The 23,591-nt window shown below is 39.6% G+C and overlaps 1 protein-coding gene across 1 annotated transcript in view; it reads left to right on the forward strand.

Moving 5' to 3' along the window:
* FMN1 (formin 1) overlaps positions 1–23,591 on the forward strand; it is a 385,253-nt gene that overhangs the window by 255,312 nt on the left and 106,350 nt on the right. Inside the window, exons 11-14 of the mRNA XM_011932729.1 lie at positions 2,338–2,467; positions 4,278–4,424; positions 5,500–5,559; positions 16,690–16,810. Coding sequence (XP_011788119.1) covers positions 2,338–2,467; positions 4,278–4,424; positions 5,500–5,559; positions 16,690–16,810 — 458 coding nt within the window. The remainder of the gene's footprint in view (positions 1–2,337; positions 2,468–4,277; positions 4,425–5,499; positions 5,560–16,689; positions 16,811–23,591) is intronic.

Here is a 23,591-nt window from a genome sequence, read left to right on the forward strand (position 1 = left end):
AACCCTGTATTTTAGAATACAGAACACAATTTTAGCATCTGCCGCCTTCTCACTTCCCCCACCCATACCATTCAGCCTATCTTGGCTGTCCCGGCAGTTTCTCACATGTTGTGCGTGAGCATCACAGGGCTCCGGGGACCCTGGCTGACAGTGTTCCCCCCATGACACCTGAGTGTCCTGCATTTGCTTTCCTAGCTCCTCTTCTGGATCTGTCACCGAGAGCGCTCATTCACACTCCACAGTAATCACTGATTTACTTCTCGGATTATCAAGACGGGATTGTAAGTTAAGCTCTCTTCTCCGATCTTAGCATGGTCCCTGACACACTGTAAATGCTCATACGTTCCTAAAGGACAGACTGACATTCTTGGTGACCAATCTCGAGTATTAATTTTCAGTTCTTTCCAAAAGTGATGTAAAATTATGGTCTTTTCTACCCCCTCCAACTCTTTGTATGGGTTGCAGACCCTTCTGCATAAAGAGGACATTGGACATTAAGATTCTTTAGGAGCTTTTCCAGTGCAAGCCCTCACCCCAGAAAGGCTTTAATCCTAGAGGGCCTTGCAGTTCTGTCTTCCCCTTTCTTGCGTAACATACATTGATAAGACTATGGTCTTGTCTCCTCATATTGGTCCTGTGCTTCCTCTTTTGAGATTAGTTATAGGTAACTATTCATTCAGCATTTTCTGTTTTCATCTAAGTCCTTTTTGGTGAGCTGAGGCATTGATCTGTATATTTTCCCAGGTGGTGTCTGTAACTGCTCCGCTCACTGTTATAGGAAGTGTCCGTGCTCTGGGGACTTGGGTCCTGAATGATGTCTCATGGTCACATTTAGCAGGGGAGAAATGCACGGTCCTTCTTTCAAAATAGCTCAGCATCTGAGTAAATACGTCCTCCCCAGACTCATTACAGGATCAAATGCTGTCAGTCCTATGAGCTTTTTGCTTCTTATATGTTTGTGAAAACTGATGATATCCCTGATTTCAGTAGTGATAAATGAATAAATTGTTTAATGTTATATCATTAAGAAGTAATTTACACAGAGTTTAACCTTTTCATCTTGTCCTAATGCAGAATTCCTGTGAGTTTCTACTTTTATACTCTATCATATAATTTTCATGATAATGGGTTATTGAACTTTAAAACAAGATTGTGTTTTCTCTTATGGGTATTCCTTGCTTTCATTGAATGTCATCTTAAAAAAATTGTGGATTATGACCTAGTTTTGGAATAAATATGAAATCAATTGATGTTAGAAATTTATTAAAACCTAAATCTCTCTAAAGGTAGAGGTGGCACAGGGTATATAAGCGAAGACAATATCTTTGGGTATAGAAAGAAGTAGGCTCCAGCTTTGTTCCTATGTAAAACCATTTTTGGTGAGAGATGGCAAAATGCCTTGGTAATGACATTATGAGTTGACCAAGAGTTTCAGAAATATCAGTTAATCATCATCTCAACTCCAAAATGAAATAAATGGCTGTTAGTAGATTTTCTCCTTTTCTGAATTCATGTCCAACTGTTTCCACCCATTTTCGTTTATACCCCTTCCTCTGGTGGTTGGCCTGGAGAATATGTAGCTCTTCCAACTTAGTTTTGTGAAGGGAACCAGTGCCCAACTGCTCAGACAGTGAGCTACTGTGTGGAGGTCAGTACTCACCTTTAGCTTTTAAGATCTGTCTTGCCATATTTTTAAGGAAACTTTAGGTTGTCTACTTAATGAGTGCCTGCTTTGTTCTAAATACTGAGTTGTAAACTATGTCTGTATGTGTAAGTTAATGTGAAAAAGTAAACAAATATCTGGAGAATGTGATCATTATAGACCATTATGTAACTCACTGAGCAAAAATAGTAGCAGTATCATTTCAGTAAGAAATTTTTTTTTAATCACTTGTCTGTAGACATTTGCCTCAAGTTTTCAGTTTGCTTAGCCTGTATAAATACACCTTTAGGGAATGCTGTATTATGAGGGAGTTTATTATATAATTTTTCTCGTATGTTAAAGACTAGGGCTCTCCATTTGGCTTTAGTCTCTTGTTTGGGCAGCAGGAGATAGATAACTTGTTTAGTATACTTGTGTTAACTTTCTGTTCCCGAAAGAGTTTATGTACCATACATTTATTCATCATGATAGAACCTCTTCAAAAAGCAGCCCTGTTGTCAGCAATGGAACCCATGCCCTTGGAATTCCTTGAGTCTACCTATCTGACTCCTTTTATAATTGTTAAGTTCAGATTGTTAGATAAGGAACGTTCCCAAAGTGGATCTTTTTCAGCTGTCTTTTTATTTTCTTTGTGATTATATATGAAGGTAGATGACATATTTTCTTTTTTACAGATTTTTACATGAGTTAGCCCAGATTCCTAATTTTGCTGAGCGTGCCCAGTGTATAATCTTCAGATCTGTCTTTTCTGAGGGTATCACCTCCTTGCACAGAAAGGTAGAGATCATCACGCGAGCTTCTAAGGTATGTTTACTGTCTAATTTAAAAGATAGCCTTGTTCTGAAGAGCAAAGGAGAAAGTGGGAGAGACCACTTTAGTGCCATTATAGAAACCTTTTTGGACTCATATTAAATGTTTTTCTAAGTGTAAATTTGATGATTATCTTGCCCAAGTGTGTGTGTGTGTGTGTGTGCACGCGCGTGTGTGTGTGTATGAGAGAGAGGGCGAGAAAAGGAGATGCAGATGGCTGAAGAGGGAGAAGGAGGGTAAAAAATGACGCTTTTACAGATTGCTTCTAAAAAACTCTGAATATCTTCCAAAGTACATACTGGCCACTAAAAAACAATCTAAATAGCGTGGTCTGTTTCCTGTTTTACAATTTGGATTACAGAAGAGATTTTGCTTTAGATCCATGCATTTGATCATCTGAAATGTGTCAACCTAATAAGAGGATTCTAGATACTTGATAAGTGAAATAAATGACTGACAATGAGTCATTGGCAAATAAGTATTTGCTGGCTTTACTACACTGGTGTTCATTATAAGGTTAACTTGTAGCACCTGGCTTTTTCTCACAGTTGACCCATGCTCTTAAGGACACGTTATTCCTCTCCACAAATACTGTAGTACTTTGTTCCTTATTTGGAGGCATAATTTTTTTTTCCCACTAAGATACGAGATATTTCAGTAGAGAATAAATATTACCAAACTATAATTATACACTCACTAATAATACCTGACAGGCAGGAGCAGAAAATGCCTGGAGCTGCATTGTTCTTTCTTTCTTCCCTTTTTTTTTTTTTTGAGACAGAGTCTTACTCTTCTTGCCCAGGCTGAAGTGCAGTGACGTGATCTCGGCTCATTGCAACCTCTGCCTCCAGGGCTCAAGCGATTCTCTTGCCTCAGCCTCCCAAGTAGCTGGGATTACAGGTGCCTGCCATCAAGCCCAGCTAGTTTTTGTGTTTTTAGTAGAGACGAGGTTTTACCATGTTGGCCAGGCTGGTGTTGAACTCCAGACCTCAGGCAATCTGCCCACCTCGGCCTCCCAAAGTGCTGGGATCACAGGTGTCAGCCACTGTGCCCAGCCATCACTTTTTTACCCTGAAATAAAGGGGGATAAAATGTGAATTAAGACTATAAAGAAAAGAAGTTTCAATTGGAAAATTGTAATTGAGGTAAAAAATAAATAAAAGGACAAACAAATGAGACAGGGAGCCAAAGAAAATCCTAAGCAACTTGAAATTGTAAAAGTTAATAGACATATAGCAAGCACTTAATAAATGTAAGTTGAATAAATTTATTAAAGATGGCCTGCTGCCTTAAAATGCATTATTGCAATTTACCTCTGAAAATTATATCCAGGGATAAAGAAGAACATACTTCTTCTATATCTGCTCTGCATTTAACTGTGTTGATTATATAGATAAATAGTCCTGAAATACATCCTCAAAAGGTAAACCCCTTTCTACCTAGAAGTCATCAAAGGTTAAGCCTTACTATATATACCAACTCCTTTTTTACAACTTCTACTTTAAAATAAGTATTAAAAATTAAACTGGCTGAAATGAAAATATAAAACCAATAATTAATCCTCATGTGTTAAAACGTGCACTGTTTATAATTAATTTGTTGAGTGGGTAGAAAAAATGGCTGCTAATGTGTTTGTAAAGACACTTACAGCTTACTACAGTGTGCTTTTCATTTCACCAACTGTTAATTCTGTTGGTACCAAGCCTCCCGACAGCCTACTGAGCACTCGGTAAATATTTGTTATTGAATGAACATGGGTACATTTGGAGTTCAGCTCCGTAATAATTGGTGTTTGCCATCACAGGGTTTGCTGCACATGAAGAGTGTGAAGGATATTTTAGCTCTCATTCTGGCTTTTGGAAATTATATGAATGGAGGAAATAGGACTCGGGGACAAGCCGATGGATATAGCTTAGAAATTCTGCCCAAACTCAAGGATGTCAAAAGTCGGGTATCTATTTTTCATAATAAGTTTCCATGATCTCTGCCATTATTTTCTTTCTTTACCTTTAATTTTAAAAAACGTATTCCAGATTGTTCCGTTTATCTCTCTCCTCCCCTTAACAGCAATCATTTATATTAGAGCGTGCGGTTTTTTTTGTTTCTTTTCACTTTTGAATAAAGAGGTTTTTTTTTCACATTAGACCTTATTTTCAGTGACCCAATTCCCATCTTCATGTGCTCTGACATACACAATTAGGTATTGAACTGCTACTCAGTGAGAGAACAAAACAGATAGCATACAGTACCAGGATCCTGCAAAGGCTGGAGGCTGTTTGGGTTTAGTGTTGGCTACTAGTAGTATACTGATTCCTGAATGGCAGAGCCATATTGAATCACCAATTTCTTGCCACAACAATTGGGCTGGGGTCTACTGTCAAGCTCTCTGAGCTTGGTTATCCCTTGGCTCCACACCCTGCGGAGCTACCTCTTTAGAAACAACCAGCCCCTATCTAGGCGTCCCATGGGGAGCGGGAGTGCAGGGAGGGGAAACAACACACACAGGCAAATTAGAATTAGACCCCAGTGAACAGGACACAAAGGCTGCCTTGTGGGAGGGCCTGCTCCCCCCGCGGCCTCCCGGGGCCATAAAGTGGTGTGGTGCTGCCCTTAAGCTGGCCTGGATTGTTTTTCACACCATTAAGAACACACGTTTTTTGAAAGATGGGAAGGGAGGGGTGCTTTTCTGTTCTAGGCCCTGGTTCCCTTCAGCACTCCCTGCCCCCTCCTGTCTTGGCCTTATGCCAGAAAATACAAGGAGACAATGTTTTTTGTTTGTTTTAGCCATTATTTCAGAAGTTTGAGGGACTGTTTGTTGTTCCCCAAACAGGATAGTGTCATTTCTTTATGTAGCCGGCATAATAAATGGATGGGATAAAGCAGAGGAAGGAAAACCTGCCAGCATCGAAGAGAAAGCCAGTTTTCACAAATCAGAAGTTTCTCAACCTGAGATTTTCATCTCTCAACTATGTAACATGACAGTTTCATGGGAATGATTTTCATGTACATTTCTCTTTTAAACCTAGGATAACGGGATTAATCTGGTAGACTACGTTGTTAAGTATTACCTGCGTTACTATGATCAGGTAAGAAATGGCATTACGTGGAAACCTTTCAACTCTTACTCATTGTTGGCATTCATATGTTGGATGATGGATAGGTGGATGGATGAATTGTAAGCCCAACGTACAATATGAGAGCTCTCCAGCTTATTTTACAGATGAGCACACTGAAACCAAGAGAGTTCAGTTGACTTATGGAGAGAAGCGTTATTCAGTGGTGTAAATCTACTGAGTCTCAATCGACTGTATAACACACCTTCAGGCCGGGCACGGTGGCTCAAACCTGTAATCCCAGCACTTTGGGAGGCCGAGACGGGCGGATCACGAGGTCAGGAGACCGAGACCATCCTGGCTAACACGGTGAAACCCCGTCTCTACTAAAAAATACAAAAAGCTAGCCGGGCGAGGTGGCGGGTGCCTGTAGTCCCAGCTACTCGGGAGGCTGAGGCAGGAGAATGGCGTAAACCCAGGAGGCGGAGCTTGCAGTGAGCTGAGATCCAGCCACCGCACTCCAGCCTGGGCGGCAGAGTGAGACTCCGTCTCAAAAAAAAATAAAAATAAAAATAACACAGCTTCAGAGAGACCCCTAGTTGTCTCAGTGCTTTATGGCCAGATTGTGAGGTTCTCTGTGGAATCTAGATCCACTCAATAATTGGTTATAGTTGAAACTGTATTCGGATGATGCAGAGCAAAATAGGAAAGTTAAGACTCAGTAATACCCAATATTTTATCAGTAATGAATCTATGAACAGGCTGAAGATGTAGAATTTGAAAAATCCTTCTTTTCTGCTTAGAGGCCTTTTGCAATTAGAAACAAACATTTCTGTGTGAGTCCATCTGAACAGAATTTTCTATTTTATTCCTTTTTGTTAAATTGAGAACAAGAAGTTGTAATTTTGAGAAGAAAGAGGTACTGTTGTAAGACATTAAGAAATACAGCGATCAATACGAATGGTAAAAGTCTCAAAGTAAATGCTGACAGGACTCCTGCCTTACCATCCATGTAAGCAGAATTGTTCCTAGGCATCGAGGGAAGAATGGTAAAGATCCCAGGGCCTTTCAATAGGCCTACAGTTTCATCCAGAAGACAAGTGAGGCACTGACGAACTCCATAATACTGTCTTCTACCCTCCTGGTGGGCTTGTGTGACTATTTTCAGTATACCTGTAGCCAGGCTCATGATTTCCCCCTCCCCAAACTTTCCCCTGATTTCTGTTAAGAATATTGTAGTTTTTGGTCATTCAGGCATGAAACCTTGTCCTTCTCTGGCTCCTCTCTGTCCTTCCATTGAGTTTGTTTCTGATGTCCGTCCTTGTTTTGTTTTGTTTTGTTTTGTTTTCCTGCAGACCTCAGCTTACCCAGGTTTTAAGATCACTCACCTGGAGAATTTCAGTTGTTTTCCAGCTCAGCTCTATCTCGAGGTTCTACCACTCTAGGCCATCCCACACCCTCTTTACACAGCTCTGATCATATTGTTTTTCTACTCAAAACAGAAGTGGCTCCCCATTTTCAAGTGAATTAAGACTCTACCAATTTAATTCCAATCTTTTACAACCTTGCTTTTATTACTTTCCCTCTACACGTATTCTGTGATCCAACTCGACCTGATGTTTTCCACACACACCCTGTGCTTTCTTACTAATGTGTTTTTTACTTCTGATGTTCTCCCTAACTGAAAGTATCTTTGTCTCTAGCCTTTTTATAAAACTTCCCTTTTTTCTCATTACTCCTCTCTGGAAATAATAAATTTAAAGATTTTTTGGGAAAAATTTCCCAGTGGCATTACCAATATATGTGTTACAGACTTAACCAGAAAAGTAAAGACCTTTGTGAATAAATTTATGTAATTTTACTGAAAGTCATAAAATTTTTTAAAAACATAGAGTGAAGAAAAGAAAAACCTAAATTTTTAAAAATTGGGTAATGGGCCGGGCACAGTGGCTCACGCCTGTAATCCCAGCACTTTGGGAGGCCGAGGCGGGTGGATCACCTGAGGTCAGGAGATCGAGACCATCCTGGCTAACACAGTGAAACCCTGTCTCTACTAAAAATGCAAAAAATTAGCCGGGCATGGCGGCGGGCGCCTGTAGTCCCAACTACTTGGGAGGCTGAGGCAGGAGAATGGCGGGAACCCGGGAGGCGGAGCTTGCAGTGAGCCGAGATCGCGCCACTGCACTCCAGACTGGGTGACTGAGCAAGACTCTGTCTCAAAAAAAAAAAAAAAAAAAAAAATTGGGTAATGGGCTTGAATAGACATTTCTCCAAATAAGACAAACAAATAGCCAACAGGTGCCAACATCACTAATCGTCCAGGGAAATGCAAATCAAAACCACAGCAAATCAAAATCCCATTATGCCTTTTAGGATGACTGTTAATAAAAACCAAAACCCTACCACACGGAAAATAGCAAATGTTGACAAGGATGTAGAAAAAATGGAACCAGTTAGTACCATTGGTGGGAATATAAAATGGTGGAGCTGCTATGGAAAACAGTAGGGAATTTCCTCAAAAAATTAAAAATAGAACTACCGTGTGATCAGACAATCTCATTTCTGGGTATTTGTCCAAAATAATTGAAACCAGGATCTCAAAGAGACATTTGCCCTCTCGTATTCATTGAAACATTGTTCACAATAGCTAAGATTTGGAAACAATCTAAATGTCTGTCAATAGATGAATAGGTAAGGAAAATGCGTATATGTACTAGGGAATACTATTCAACCATAAAAAAGAAATAAATTCTGTCATATGCTGCAATATGGGTCAGCCTTGAAGACATTATGCTAAGTGAATATAATCCAGTCACAGAAGGGCGCACACATACTGCCTGATTCCACTTACATGAGTATCTATAGTAGTCAAACCGAAAGGAACAGAAAGTAGAATGAATGATGGGGGAATGGGGAAATGGAGAATTGAGGATATGAAGTTTCAGTCATGTAAGATGAAAAAGTTCCAGAGATTTGTACAACAATGTGCTTATGACTAACAATACAGTACACTTAAAAATTTAAGAGAATAGATACCATGTTATATGGGGGTTTTTTGTTTGTTTTTTACCACAATAAGCAGTGGCACTATGTCCTCTGTTGGAAGTACCAGTCAAAATTCTAATCAACCTTAGAAGTTGATAAAATAATTTTAAATATTATATATAAAAATAATTAGACAAAAATTTGACCAGGATTTAAAAATGAAGACAGAATCATTCATTTACATATTCTAATATAGAGCTATAATCATTAAAACTGTAGAATGGTAGAATAACATCAAAAATCTTGAACATGAAAAAGAAATCTCAGAAATGGATCTAAATAAATATGTGATAAAAGAGAAATTTCAAGTAATTGGGAAGAAGAAGAAATTCAGTTATCTCCTAGACCTCATACCAGAGACCAGAGCAAACTTTTAAAGAACAAAAGAGTTAAGTGTAGAAATAAACGAAAAATAGAATCAGTAAGACGTGACAAAAGTGTAGGTAAATACTGATTTTGAAGTGGCAAAATCCTTTCAAAGTGTTCAGTCTAAGGCAGAAACCATAAAAGGTGAGAATGATAACTTTCAATACATAAAACTAAAAAACTTTAATTCCTAATTATAATTTTAAAATAGTATCTCAAAAATGACTTAAAACCAAAATCAAAATAACATACTGGGAAAAAGTTTACAACATAATAGACAATGAACTCTTGAGAATTAACAAGAAAAAAAAACTTTCTTCCTTATTTTAAAAAAATGGCAAAATATATCACAGGCAATTTACAAAATAGAAGACATAAATTGCCAACTAGATATATAGAATTAGCACTGTAAATTGATCAAACCTTTCTCAGGACTGTCATATATGGTAAATCAGGTTATTCTGTGTTTAAGATCTCTAAGTCAAATGGGACTCATATCTAGCCTGCCCTTGATTCACCAAATTATATATCGTATAAAGGGCACACTTAAAAAAAATTCACATGAAGATGCCATGTGCTTGTCAATCTGTTTGCCCAGAAAGCTGTTCCTATCTACAGGGAACACATTTTCCTAATTTATACATATATGCTCTATGGGCAAGCAAGGTTGTGGGTTTTTTTGTTTGTTTGTTTGTTTTTCTCTTTTTGTTTTCCTTTTTCCCCCATTTTTTCATTTCTTTTCTTTTTTCTTCATGTCAGACAGGTCCATATCATACCAAGGTTCAATGGTGGCGCATCTCACACATGCATACGAACACCCAGTCCATCCCACTCATGAGCTACAAAAGGATCCAAAGCAAGGTTTTCCACCTTTCTGTATCAAAAGTCCTAGAAATACGTGTAACCTTTTAAGAAATTTCTACCCTAAGAAAACAACTAAGGATTTAATGACTATTTACTTATAATAGCTTACAATAGCAAAATATTGGAAAAATTTTGGTAGGTGTACAATGATAGAGACCAAGGTCGAATAAATTATTCCAGAGTCACACACTGGAATAATACACTCCCGTGGAGAGCGTGTAGGAGAGAATGTAGTGGTATTAGAAAATATTTTTGATCTGTTTTTAATTTACAAGCATGCGTTTCAAAATAACATCCAGTATAATACCCAATATGTAATAGATAAATGTAAATACACACAATCACACAGAAAAACCTGAAAGAAATACGTTAAAATGTTTCTTTCTGGATGTTAGGATTGTAAGGGTTTTTTTTTTTAACTGTCTTCTTTCCATCACTAAGCATAATGAACATGTATCCCTTTTGTAAAAGGGAAAAAACATGCAGTGAAAAATAACTTAGTCTGATCTTACATGACCTTTCTATGAGGTCGTTGCTAACATCCTGATCTTTGAAGGAAGGCTTTGAAGCCCTCACCTTTGAAGCCTGGAATTACTTTATTTGAATCTCTCTCAAGATGCCTCTTATTCTGCCTTGTATGTGTTTATGAGGAATACCTATTATCTTGACATTGGTTCTTGAGGTTCAGAATTCACTGTTGTCTGTCTCTCTCTCTTTTTTTTTGTTTGAGATGCAGTCGTGCTCTGTTGCCCAGGCTGTAGTGCAGTAGTGCAGTCGGCTTACTGCAACCTCCGCCACCCAGGTTCAAGCAATTCTCGTGCCTCAGCCTCCCGATTAGCTGGGACTAGGCGTGCACCACTATGCCCAGCTAGTTTTTTTGTATTTTTAGTAGAAACGGGGTTTCACTATGTTGGTCAGGCTGGTCTCGAACTCCTGACCTCAAGTGATCCACCCACCTTGGCCTCCCAAAGTGCTGAGATTACAGGTGTGAGCCACCATGCCTGGCCGTTGTCTCTTTTTTATCGTTTGTAATACAGGTGTCTGATAAAACTTGCTGAACTGGATGTAATGTTAATATTCACAAATGTGGAATTCAAGTGACATCTGTAAAGAACTAGATATGAGGAGACGAGAGCTGTTTTCTGGTGGAGTGAGGAAGGTGTGTTTAGCTTCAGGAAATTAAGAAGTTGCAGCAAGCACATAAGCACGTACCCTAGGTTTTGACAGCAGGTACTAGTGTGGCAGAAGAGTTATCCTGAAGAATCTTTGAGGGTGACATTTCTAACCCTAGGTTGGCATGGTAGTGCCTACTTCAGCCAAGTCAGATGCATCGTGTGGGAAGGCTGAAATTTGCCTGTGGAATATAGTTGTGGGTGAAAAGGACTGAACCCAGTGGAATCAACTTCACAGAGGAAAATCTTACGTTGAGAACAGTTTCAAACATGGGATGGCCCAGTCTAGAAAAAATAAGCCCACATTAGTGTGGTGCTCTTCTGGCTTTCACTGTGCAAAATGCATTTCACTCAACAAGAGTGTAGAATTATGTGATTTATGAAACTAGCCCTTTCCTCTAGGAGCCTAAGTGATGATTTTTGTGGTTAGTGGTGATGAGCAATTAGCTAAAGAAAGGTGACTCCTGCTGCCTGCTTCCTTCTTCTCATGCCTGGTTTTTGGTCCAAGTCTTGGTCTGTGAAATTTAGAGAAACCCATGTAGAGTCATGCCTTTTGAACTCTAATTAAGCAGCGTTCATAAGAGCTGCTACCAGCCTGATGCGTTCAGCAACATACTTTCCTCTTTTTCTAGCGTGTGTGCACACACAAACACATACACAATCAAAACCGAGACTGAATCTGATAAAGTTTTGAAAAATAGAAAGAGATACTATGTCTGAGTTCTTCCAGTGTAGATTAGCATGGAGCTTCGTAGTGAGGATCTTAGATGTTGTTCCATCTTGGCACTCAGACGAGAGTACTACTTCTGTTTTAAAGTAGTAAAATAAGTATATGAAGATGGGAGGAAAAAAGTACATTGTGTCTAATAAAATGAAGAAAACTACCATATCCTAGCATCCCTAATGAAGCTAGTGGCCTTAAGGAGGAAGGGTCAAGAGGATTCCTGAAACCACAAGAAAACATAGTGATAAATTAGATGTCTCCTGCTAAAGGTACATACATCTCAGAACCATGTTTTATAGGCCCTCTGTGGTAGTGCCCATCAACCAAAAATAAAGCTTATTGATATGCTGGTGTTGTTTACTATACCAAGAACAAGACACAGCTTCTGCCTCTGAGGTGTTTAGTGGGGAAGATGTACAAGATGGCAATTTAAAAATTAGTGGTGATACATAAACTAGAAAACCTAGAAGAGATGGATAAATTCCTGAAAAAATACAATCCTCCTATCTTAAATCAGGAAGAATTAGATACCGTGAACAGACCAATAACAAGCAGCAAGAATTAAATGATAATTTTAAAATTACCAACAAAAAAAGTTCCAGGACCAGATGGATTCACAGCAGAATTCTACCAGACATTGAGAGAAGAATTGGTACCAATCCTTTTGACCCTGTTCCACAAGATAGAGAAAGAGGGAACCCTCCCTAATTCATTTTATGAAGCCAGTGTCACCCTGATACCAAAATCAGGAAAGGACGTAACCAAAAACGAAAACTACAGACTGATACCCTTAGTTGAACGTAGATGGTAAAATCCTTAACAAAATGCTAGCTAACCGAATCCAACAATATATCAAAAAGATAATCCACCACGATCAAGTGGGTTTCATACCAGGGATGCACGGATGGTTTAACATATGCAAGTCAATAAATGTGACATACCACAGAAACAGAATTAAGAACAGAAATCACATGATCATATCAATAGCTGCAGAGAAAACATTCAACAAAATCCAGCCTCGCTTTATGGTTAAAATTCTCAGCAAAATCTGCATACAGGGGACGTATCTCAATGTAATAATAGCCATCTATGACAAGCGCCCAGCCGACATAGTATTGAAGGATGCCCACTCACAGCACTCCTCTTCAACATAGCACTGGCAGTCCTAACCAGAGCAGTTAAACAAGAGAAAGAAATAAAAGGTATCCAGATCAGTAAAGAGGAGGTCAAATTGTCACTGTTGGCTGACGATATGATTGTTTACCTTGAAACCCCTAAAGACTCCTCCAGAAAGCTCCTAGAACTGATAAAAGAATTCAGCAAAGTTTCCGGATACAAGATTAATGTACACAAATCAGTAGCTCTTCTATACACAAACAGTAACCAAGCAGAGAATCAAATCAAGAATCCAACCCCTTTTACAATAGCTGCAAATATATATATACACACACACACACACTTAGTAATATACCTAAGGAGTCAAAAGACCTCCGCAAGGAAAACTACAAAATATTGCTGAAAGAAATCATAGACAACACTAACAAATGGAAACATATCCCATGCTCATTGATGGGTAGAATCAATATTGTGAAAATGACCATACTGCCAAAAGCAATCTACAAATTTAGTGCAATCCTCATCAAAACACCACCTTCATTCTTAACAGAATTAGAAAAAACAGCTCTAGGCCGGGCGCGGTGTCTCACGCCTGTAATCCCAGCACATTGGGAGGCCGAGGCGGGCAGATCATGAGGTCAGGAGATCGAGACCATCGTGGCTAACATGGTGAAACCCCCATCTCTACTAAAAATTAAAAAAAAAAAAATTAGCCAGGTGTGGTGGCAGGTGCCTGTGGTCCCAGCTACTCGGGAGGCTAAGGCAGGAGAATGGTGTGAACCCGGGAGGCGGAGCTTGCAATGAACCAAGATCGCGCCACTACACTCCAGCCTGGGCGACAGAGCGAGACTCCATCTCAGAAAAAAGGAAAAACAATTCTAAAATTCATATGGAACCAAAAAAGAGCCCACATAGCCAGAGCAAGGCCAAGCAAAAAGAAGAAATTTGGAGGCATCACACTACCTGATGTCAAGCCATACTATAAGGCCATAGTCACCAAAACAGTGTGGTACTGGTATAAAAATAGGCACATAGAATAGAATAGCGATGGAATTCTATGTGGAACAGAATAGAGAAACCAGAAATAAACCCAAATACAGCCAACTGATCTTCGACAAAGCGAACAAAAACATAAAGTGGGAAAAGGACACCCTTTTCAACAAATGGTGCTGGGATAATTGGCTAGCCACATGTAGGAGAACGAAACCAGATCCTCATCTCTCACCTCGTACAAAAATCAACTCAAGATGGATTAAGGACTTAAATCTAAGACTTGAAACTAAAAATTCTAGAAGATAACAGTGGAAAAACCCTTCTAGATGTTGGCTTAGGCAAGGATTTCATGACCAAGAACCCAAAAGCAAATACAATAAAACCAAAGATAAGTAGTTGGAACTTAAACTGAAGAGCTTTTGCACCTCAAAAGGAACAGTCAGCAGAATAAACAGACAACCTACAAAGTGGAAGAAAATCTTCACGATGTATACATCTGACAAAGGACTAATATCCAGAATCTACAATGAGCTCAAATCAGTAAGAAAAAAACAATCTGATCAAAAAGTGGGCTAAGTACATGAATAGACAATTCTCAAAAGAAGATATACAAATGGCCAGCAAACATACGAAAAAATGCTCAGCATCACTAATGATCAGGGAAATGCAAATCAAAACCACAGTGCGATACCACCTTATTCCTGCAAGAATGGCCGTAATCAAAAAACAGATGTTGGCGTGGATACAGTGATCAGGGAACACTTCTACACTGCTGGGGGGAATGTAAACTTGTACAATCAGTATGGAAAACAGTGTGGAGATTCCTTAAAGAACTGAAAGTAGAACTACCATTTGATCCAGCAATCCCACTACTGGGTATCTACCCAGAGGAAAATAAGTCATTACATGAAAAAGATACTTGGACACGCACGTTTGTAGCAGCGCAGTTCACAATTGCAAAATCATGGAACCAATCCAAATGTCCATCAAAGAGTGGGTAAAGAAACTGTGATATATATATACAATGGAATACTACTCAGCCATAAAGAGGAATGAATTAACAGCATTTTCGGAGACCCGGATGAGATTGGAGAGTAGTATTCTAAGTGAAGTAACTCAGGAAGGGAAAACGAAACATCGTATGTTCTCACTGATATGTGGGAGCTGAGTTCTGAGGATGCAAAGGCATAGGAATGGTACAATGGACTGTGGGAACTTGGGGATAAGAGTGGGAGGGGGATGAGGGATAAAATACTACAAAGAGGGTGCAGTGTATATTGCTTGGGTGATGGGTGAACCAAAATCTCACAAATCACCACTAAAGAACTTACTCATGCAACCAAATACCACCTGTACCCCAATAACTTATGGTAAAAAAATTAATGGTGATAAATGCTGTGATAATATAAGCATCATAAGCCTTTGGGAAACAGGAGAAACACCCCCGTGCTGGGGTTAGGGGGAATCTTTAAGGAAGGACCTTTGTTTTAAGACTTACAAGATGAATATGAACAAGGAAGTGTAAGGAGGCACTAGGGAAGGGTCAGAAAGGGACCATTTTATAGACAAAGGCCTAGAAGCCAGAGATCGTGGTCTATTTCATGAAGGTCTAGAGGGAGTTGGAGATGGGGGAAGGTAGAAATGAGGCCAGAGATGTAGACAGAGGCCAGATCATAAAGTGCCTTGTAAAGCAGTTTTAGAGTTTGGAATTAGTCCTAATGGCAGTAGGGAAGATGGAATGTGAAGGAAAACTGGCAGAGTAGCCTGTGCGGAGAGAGGCATAATTGAAGACTGCCTAAGACATGCAAGATACAAAACTTACGTTAAACAACTCAGGGAGAAAGCTAGCTAGTCTGGAAAAGGTATTTGAGGTTCAGCTTATGTTTCATTGTGCCTGAAGCTTTTGTCCTTTAAGACGTTTCTCAGCTGAGAATCCTCTATTAGGTATAGCAGTGGAGATTGTTAAAACTATATCCCACCTGCTCTCAGTCTCCTAAGATAAGCCAAACAACATTTACAAAAACTTTTCAAATATATGAAGAGTTTTGGGGAAGCCAAGGCTGGAGGATCGCTTGAGCCCAGGAGTTAGAGACCAGCTTGGGCAACATGGTGAGACCCCGTCTCTACAAAAAAATTAAAAATTAAAAATTAGCCGGATATGTTGGCACGTACCAGTAGTCCCAGCTAATAGGCTGAACTAGAAGGATCGCTTGGGCCTGGGAGGTCAAGGCTGCAGTGAACCGTGATTGTGTCAGTGCACTCAAGCCTAGATGACAAAGCAAGGCCCTATCTCCAAAAAAAAAAAAAAAAAACAGTGTATATGTGTATATGCATCCATATACAAAGAATTTGATCATGCGTAATACATACAGAAGAGCTTTAAGTCACAGAGAAAGGTGAGGAAAGGTGATGGGAGGGTGATTGTATCTTCCATTGCAGTGCCTTCTTGTCCAGCACCTTCTGATTCACACCCATTGGCATACCCCAAAGATGACTTGTCTAATTGCTAGCACATGTAAATCAAACGGGGACTTCAAATGTAAGTACTTTCATGTGTTCCCCTGTTCCATTTTTCATGGGAGTAGAGTCTCCAAGATCAGGACAGACCTGACAATTTTCTCTTTGATTCATGAGGCAAAATAGAACCTGGCCCGTGCCATAGCCGACCTCATTGCCAATAAGTCCAAAAAGATACCGTGAAAGACAAGAAAGCACTTCAAAGTCACAAGTCCAAATTTCGGAATAGCAGAGGAACATTGCTATGATTCTTATTCAGACATCTAATAAAGAAGCTTTTTTTTTTTTCCTCACTGATGCTTTGGAATTTCAACTGAAAGTGACAATTGGGAAGTATAATGTACTTTTATTTACCATATCTCTTAGGAAGCTGGAACAGAAAAGAGTGTTTTCCCCCTGCCGGAACCACAGGATTTCTTTCTGGCCTCCCAAGTCAAGTTTGAAGACCTCATAAAAGATTTGAGAAAACTGAAGAGGCAACTAGAAGGTAATAGGAACTGTTCTGTTATTATGATAATAGCTAAGACTACTTTTTAAAAATGTTTGAAGAGGATTATTTAGGTCTGGCTCATAGAGTGGGATTGGTGCAGAGTTCAGTGATGGTACACCACAGCTTTCAGGAAACTTTCTGACTCTACACAGTGTGTAGAGGCACTGTATTTCCAAATTCTTGTCTTTCATTAGTGTTGATCATTTGTTTCTTATATCCATATCTTGTTATATCTACATTTTCTAACATTTAGTAGTTATAACATTATTAACGATAATAGCAGTAACCATTTACTGGATGCTTACTGTTGTCTCATATAACAGTCTTAATAAGCTGGAACTACACCAGCCCCATTTTACAGATGAGAGAAATGAGGCTTAGAGAAGTTATGTTCACACAGCCAGTAAGAGACAGATTTACTGCACTCTGATCAAGTCTAATCAAGTCTATCCAATTAAAACTCACACATTTTCTAGTTTCTCGTTTCTAGAACTCACACATTAGCTAGTTTACTCTGCTGCTTTAAGTATATATATCACACACATGTTATACACATACACACATACACGTTCCTGTATGTTTGGTTTATATATGAGTCTAATAATGATGGTAAGACCCACAGTAAACATTCCATTTTAGTTTAATTTACATTTTTAATTATTCAAAAGAAAATGCTGAAAGCCCCTTTTTGGCTTTTTTAAAAGGTGAAAATATGTCTCACTTGGGCAGGAATTTTCCTTTGGCATTTCTAGAGGCTTGTGTTTTCACTGTGGAGACATCTCCTTGTCCAAGAATATAAATACTTGCCTTGGAGCTTGTATAACTCCAATTGAAGAGCTCTGCGGAGGATTTAGGGAGCGTGTTAATGTGGAAATGGAGCCCAGAGTGCCAGAAGCAGAGCTTGAGGAAATGAAGGGCTTCAACCAGGAATATTTTAACACCAAGACATAAAGTAAACATGTTAAAAATGTTTATTGTGAAAGAGTACTCAGAACCGAAGTCTGAGGCCGAGAACAGCTTGGAAATGGAAGTAAAGTGGGAACGATGTACTCCTGGTGGCAAAGAGAGCCATTTATTTTTACTTTGGGCATAAAACTTACATGGAAAGGATAATGGTTACAAGTGAATATTTTTATCTTGTGTATTATTTTTAAAGGAACGTGGGGTTTTTTTTCTCCCATTGATGTGGTTGAATGAATTCAACCAAATGGATGCTTCCTTTAGAAATGTGATATGTGAACTTGTCATTATTTTCTCTCTCCTGAAGAACTGGCAGTTGTATCCTTGTTGAAGTTGAGGAGCATGATTACTATTGTACAAAGCGTAGTAAGCTACTACCTAGCATTTTTGTCTGTCCCTCTCCAGTGGTAGAATTAGGGCCCAGGCTAGTCCTCAGTGTGGCAGCAAGAGTTAGCAATGGCAGAGGAGCTTGTTTGCTCCGTGGGCGTTTCTAAATGCCCATTCCCTCTTGTCTCTTGGCCCCTTGTAAAACCCTTGGCCTGACCTCTCCTGTAGTCTTTGAGCCGAAACTTGATCCCTGTTTGATCTTTTCCCTTCTCCTTCCAGGGGCTGCCTCCCTTTGACGTCCCTGTACGTTTGATGATAAATAGCAAGAGGATAAGAGGAGTGAATTGGGAGGCGAGTGGAGAGGCGAGGGTTCCCCCGTAGTGCCTCACTTTGGTATACCTCCTTTTGTCTAGGGAGGCTCTGAATTGTCATTCCGGAACCCTCAGTACTCAACTGACACTGTCCTCAGCCAATTTTAAGAAAATACAAGAGCTTTTGAAGCGGGTAGAGCGGCCTTGGGAAAGAAAACTGAACGTTGTCTGTTACTTTTCTTCTTTGTATCGGGCTTCACCAAAACACATGAAGTACCACAAGGGCAAATGAGGAAGTGACTCCCCCCACCTCACACACACGGAATATTTAAACAAAAATGCCCTGCTAATCTTTAGAGATGCCAGTGTTTTCAACACATGAAAGGTACCCAGTAAATATTTAAAGAAAATACACACCGTAGGTTCTCTAATGAATTTCTTTTTCTTCTAAATACCATCTGGCAAGATGGCCAGAATCGTGGCGGTCCGTTTCATCTTACGTTTCCATTCAGGTTTCACCTCCTTTTCCATAAGGCCTTGGTGTGAGCTGAGATTGAATGTTTAATTGAAGAGGACATAATTTTCACACATACAGCAAAGATTTGATGAGGCTTTGAGGTTTATTGTAGCCATTAAAGTGTCGTAGCTGCTGGCAAAATCCCAGAAAAATCTCTAAAGCTAAACCAGATGTGATTAGCGAATTTCAAGAAGTATCAGGCCCTAGTTCTCCAGGCAGGCAGAGCCTTTTAGAAAAAAAAAAAAAAATGTATTAACACACCTTAACCTAATGTGAATTAACCCATGGGTATCGGTCATACTAGTGTCACTGATTTAAGTAGAAGTTGTCATTAAGCATCTTTCAGAGAGGCAAGAACTTTGAATAGCATTTTTAGAGCATGGAATTGATCATAGCATCAACTCTAAGTTATTGTGTGATTATTATCTTTCAGGTGCTTTATCTCTATCACCTCTTTTCATTCTACAGTGACTTGGTGAGGCAGATACTATTTTTGACTTCTCACAAGATAAGAAAGCTGAAGTTTGTGGTGCTCAAGTAATTAGCCAATGTTTCAGAGGTAATGATCTAGCCAAGTTTTGAAATAGACATGACTCTAAGGCATGTGTTGAGTACATATCCCGCCTCTGACCCAGAAGTCACTGTATCTGATTGACGATCAGACAGTTTGGCATTCAAAATGTGAAGCCTCACGAAGAAAAAAATTAGAGTTACTGAACACATGTACACAAGCATGCAGACGTGTGCACACACTCCCAAAACCACATATGTAGACTGTCAGATCAGATAGAGTCACAGGAAGGAACTTGCTTTGGGTTGGAATTGGAAGGCGGAAGAAGTCCAGGTAGATGGATTGTCAAATAGACATACAAATAGGCACATTACACAGGACTAAGATCAAGCTTTGGGTTCAGATGTGTACATTTTACTGGTTCAGTGAAAATAACACCTTGTCAAGTAGCATAATCATAGAAAGTATTCCCTTTCTCACCTGTAAAACTGGACAGTTATAGGACCTGCATCATAGGAAATAATGTCTGCACAGTTGCTTAGTGAGGGCAGCTTCAATAAAGCTGATTAAGGGCATGTACCTTTTACTGGGAAGCGCAGCCAGTGTTGCTGAGAGGCCAGCTGGCTGTGTTTGTGGAGTATCTAATTCACAGAGCACTTGTGCTTGCTTCTCTACATTGTCAAGAGAGAACCAAGTTCTTGGGAACATGTTCCGTATTGTTTATTGCTATGCATCCCTTAACAAGACAGTAATTTCAATGTCCCTGATACTGTGAAGTTGTAAGAAATAATTGGGAAAGCACAAACAATGGCAATAGTTACTTTCATTCTTCCTCTTTGTCCTTGCTTGCTGGCTGGAACTCTCAGGGTATTCTTACCCACCACCCATATGTGGTAGGCAGAATAATGCCCTCCAAAGATGTCCAACCCTAATCCCTAGAATCTGTGAATATGTTGCCTTACATGGCAAAAAGGGACTTTGCTGATGTTGACGTGGGGAGATTATCCTGGACCGTCTAAGTGCACCTAATCTAATCACATGAATTTTAAAGTCAATCTTTAAACACTGAAGACTTTCCCTGGCTGTGATCAGAGGGAGACATAACGACATAAGAATGATCAGAGAGATGTAATGTCGCTGGCTTTGAAGAAGGAGGAAGTGGGCCATGAGCCAAGGAATGTGGGAAGCCTCTGGAAGTGGAAAAGGCAAGGAACAGATTCTCCGTAGAGCCTCTAGGATGGGAGTACAGCCCTGTCAACACCTTGAGTTTAGCCTGTGAGTCCCATGTCAGACTTCTAACATATAGAACTATAAGGTGATATATTTGTGTTGTTTTAAGCCTCTTCAGTTTGTGCTAATTTATTATAGTAGCAATCAGAAACTAATATACCAAGGAGTGGATTCTTCTTTCTAATTGCACCAGTTAATACCAGACACACACACACGCACACACACACAAACACACACACATACACACACACAAACACACACACACACACACACGCACGCATGCACAGCATTGCTGAAACTGTAGATGTAGGATTCCTCAAAATAGCACCCAAAAATATTACATGAAATGTGAACTGCAACTGTCCGTTCTCTGAAAGAGTCTGTGATCAAATAAACCTGGACGTGCTCTGTACGAAAATCATATCCTAGGGATTCAAAGGACATGAGCTTATTGAAGCCCCTGGGAAGTTCTGTAGTTAAAAAAAAAGGTTAATGCTGTTTAAAACAGCATTTCCTAACTTAAAGCGTGAAACATTGGCTTGCTTTCTTTTCCCTTTCATTGTATACTTAGTAATATTTTACAGAACATAAGTTATGTGAAAGGTACTTTAAGAAGAAAGGATATTAATTGTACTAGCAACACAGTTGTTGGTAAAATGATCATTACTGGGTCCTGCCTGCAGGAGTCAGGATCCCTAGTAACATAGGGAAGGGCAGGGCTGACTTAGCAGAAACAAGGCCACATGTCATTTACCTACCACTTGATCTCATTCTTTTTGGTTTTTTGATTTTTTAGTTTTTGAGATAGGTTCTTGCTCTATTGCCCAGGCTTGAGTGTAACAGCACAGTCATGGCTCACTGAAACCTCAATATTCTGAGCTCCAGCAATCCTCCTACCCCAGCCTCCTGAGTAGCTGGGAGTACACATGTATGCCACCACACCCAGCTAATTTTGTAAATTAAATTTTTTGTAGATACAGGGTCTCACTGTGTTGCCTCGGCTAGTCTCAAGCGATCCTCCTGCCTTGGCCTCCCATAGTGCCAGGATTACAGGCATGAACCACCACTAGGCCTGATCTTACCCTTAATCAGTTTTGTTTTCATGTTGATTTGGGGTTATGTGTGATGTCCTTCTCTCTTCCTATTACTGCAGTTGATCAAGAGTTGACTATGAGTAGGAAGGAGGAATGCTAAGAACTGATGTTGCTAATCTAATAGATATTCAAGTTTGTTAAGTTATTGCGGGAGGGAAAAGGGTTCCTCCTGCTCTTCAGCCAGCTTTTGATGCAAGTTTGCCTCGTCACCATCCTCTTTGATTCTGGCTTCTTACAGCCATGCTGGCTGTTGTTCCGTCAGGAATCGATGTATCTGTCCACTCTGACGAAAGTCTGGTCTTTGCCTGAGTCAGTCAGTACTATTGGGACCCAAAGAGAATTTAGAAAGTGTTTCCTGTTGATATTATCTTAGGAAGCAAGATGGTTCTTCCTTACTCTTAGGGTTGTCAAATTTATTAAATAAAATTCAGGAGGCCCAATACTTTTCTTTCAGGATTTTTTTTTAATATAAGTGTATCTCAAATATTGCATGGTACACACACTAAAAAAATTTTTCTTATCTCAAATTCAAATTTAACTTGGTGTACTATTTTTTTATCTGGCATGTCTGTAGAGAATCTAAAAGCAATTACAAAGTCAACTAGAAGTCGGTTCATTTTTTATTATCACCATGCACTGGCAATCCTAAACAATGCCAGCAATAAAATTCTCCTCCCTGCCAGTGTAGACAGTGGACAAAGGGTCTATGAATACGGTTAAGGGTGTGGCATGTGTCCATTTCCACCATCACCGATGACAACACTTACCATTGAAATCACACTTAATACCAGCAGGTTTGCTTACATCATTTCTGTTTCTTAAAACTCCTTCGAAGTAAGTATTATTACCTGCATTGTTAGAGTAAGGAAGTGGAAGTTACTTTGCTACTACTGGCAAGGCTGAAATTTGAAACAGGTTTATCTGTGCCATACTTTGTTCTTCTACAGTTTGCAGGCTCACCCTGAAAGCACCAACAATGTGATCTGGAATGATTAAGTTTGAAGAATAAGCCCCACTTAGTTCTGTGGCTCATCTTCTAAAGGGACTACAGATAAAAATTGGATTGAATTCAGGCTTTCTCTTGTTTCTACCTACAACCACTCAACTCATCTGCCTATTGTAGTCTCTCGCCTTCCACCTCCTGCCTGTCAATATTTTTCAGTTTCCCTGACTCCCTCTCTGTCTCTCTGACATTGACCTAGCCTCTGTTTTATTCCTTCATGACCCAAAAGAAAGCATACTAGTCTGATGTGGCTAGCTGAACTCATAGCAGAGGACTAAAGGGCCACCCCTAGGCAACCTACAAGGTTTTGTTATCTCTTCCATGTGTGAAAGTTACACGTATTGGGCTCCTGATGTGGATGAGAAGATAAGGGAATTTTCCAACACTCGTCAAGTCACATAACAGGGTGAACTGTGCTTCCTGTGCTCAGGACCAGCCCTGACCCTGCAGAACAAATGACCTCTGCCACCTGGTGTCATCAAGGGGCTTTCCCTCCATGAGAGTTTAAGTGCTTCTTGTAAGAGGAAAAAAGACAAAAATTAGATCTTGTCATAAGAGTGAAAATTTTCTTTAATTACTAATTAAAACATGTCCCATAAACAATAATATGGCTCTAATAAGGGGGAAAAGTCACTTTGGAAACCTTTTGGAGGACTTTGGCAGAAACATCGTTGATTGAACACTCATCTAGGACTGAACACTCATGTAGAATTTCAGTTCCTTTTGAAAATTTCTAGAACGATAGTAGAATTCTTTAAAAGAATCAGTTTAGAAGCATAGAGAGAACCAGGCCAGGCGCGGTGGCTCAAGCCTGTAATCCCAGCA

This window comes from Colobus angolensis, unplaced genomic scaffold (genome assembly GCF_000951035.1).
Source record: "Colobus angolensis palliatus isolate OR3802 unplaced genomic scaffold, Cang.pa_1.0 Scaffold97, whole genome shotgun sequence".
Taxonomy (NCBI): Eukaryota; Metazoa; Chordata; class Mammalia; order Primates; family Cercopithecidae; genus Colobus; species Colobus angolensis.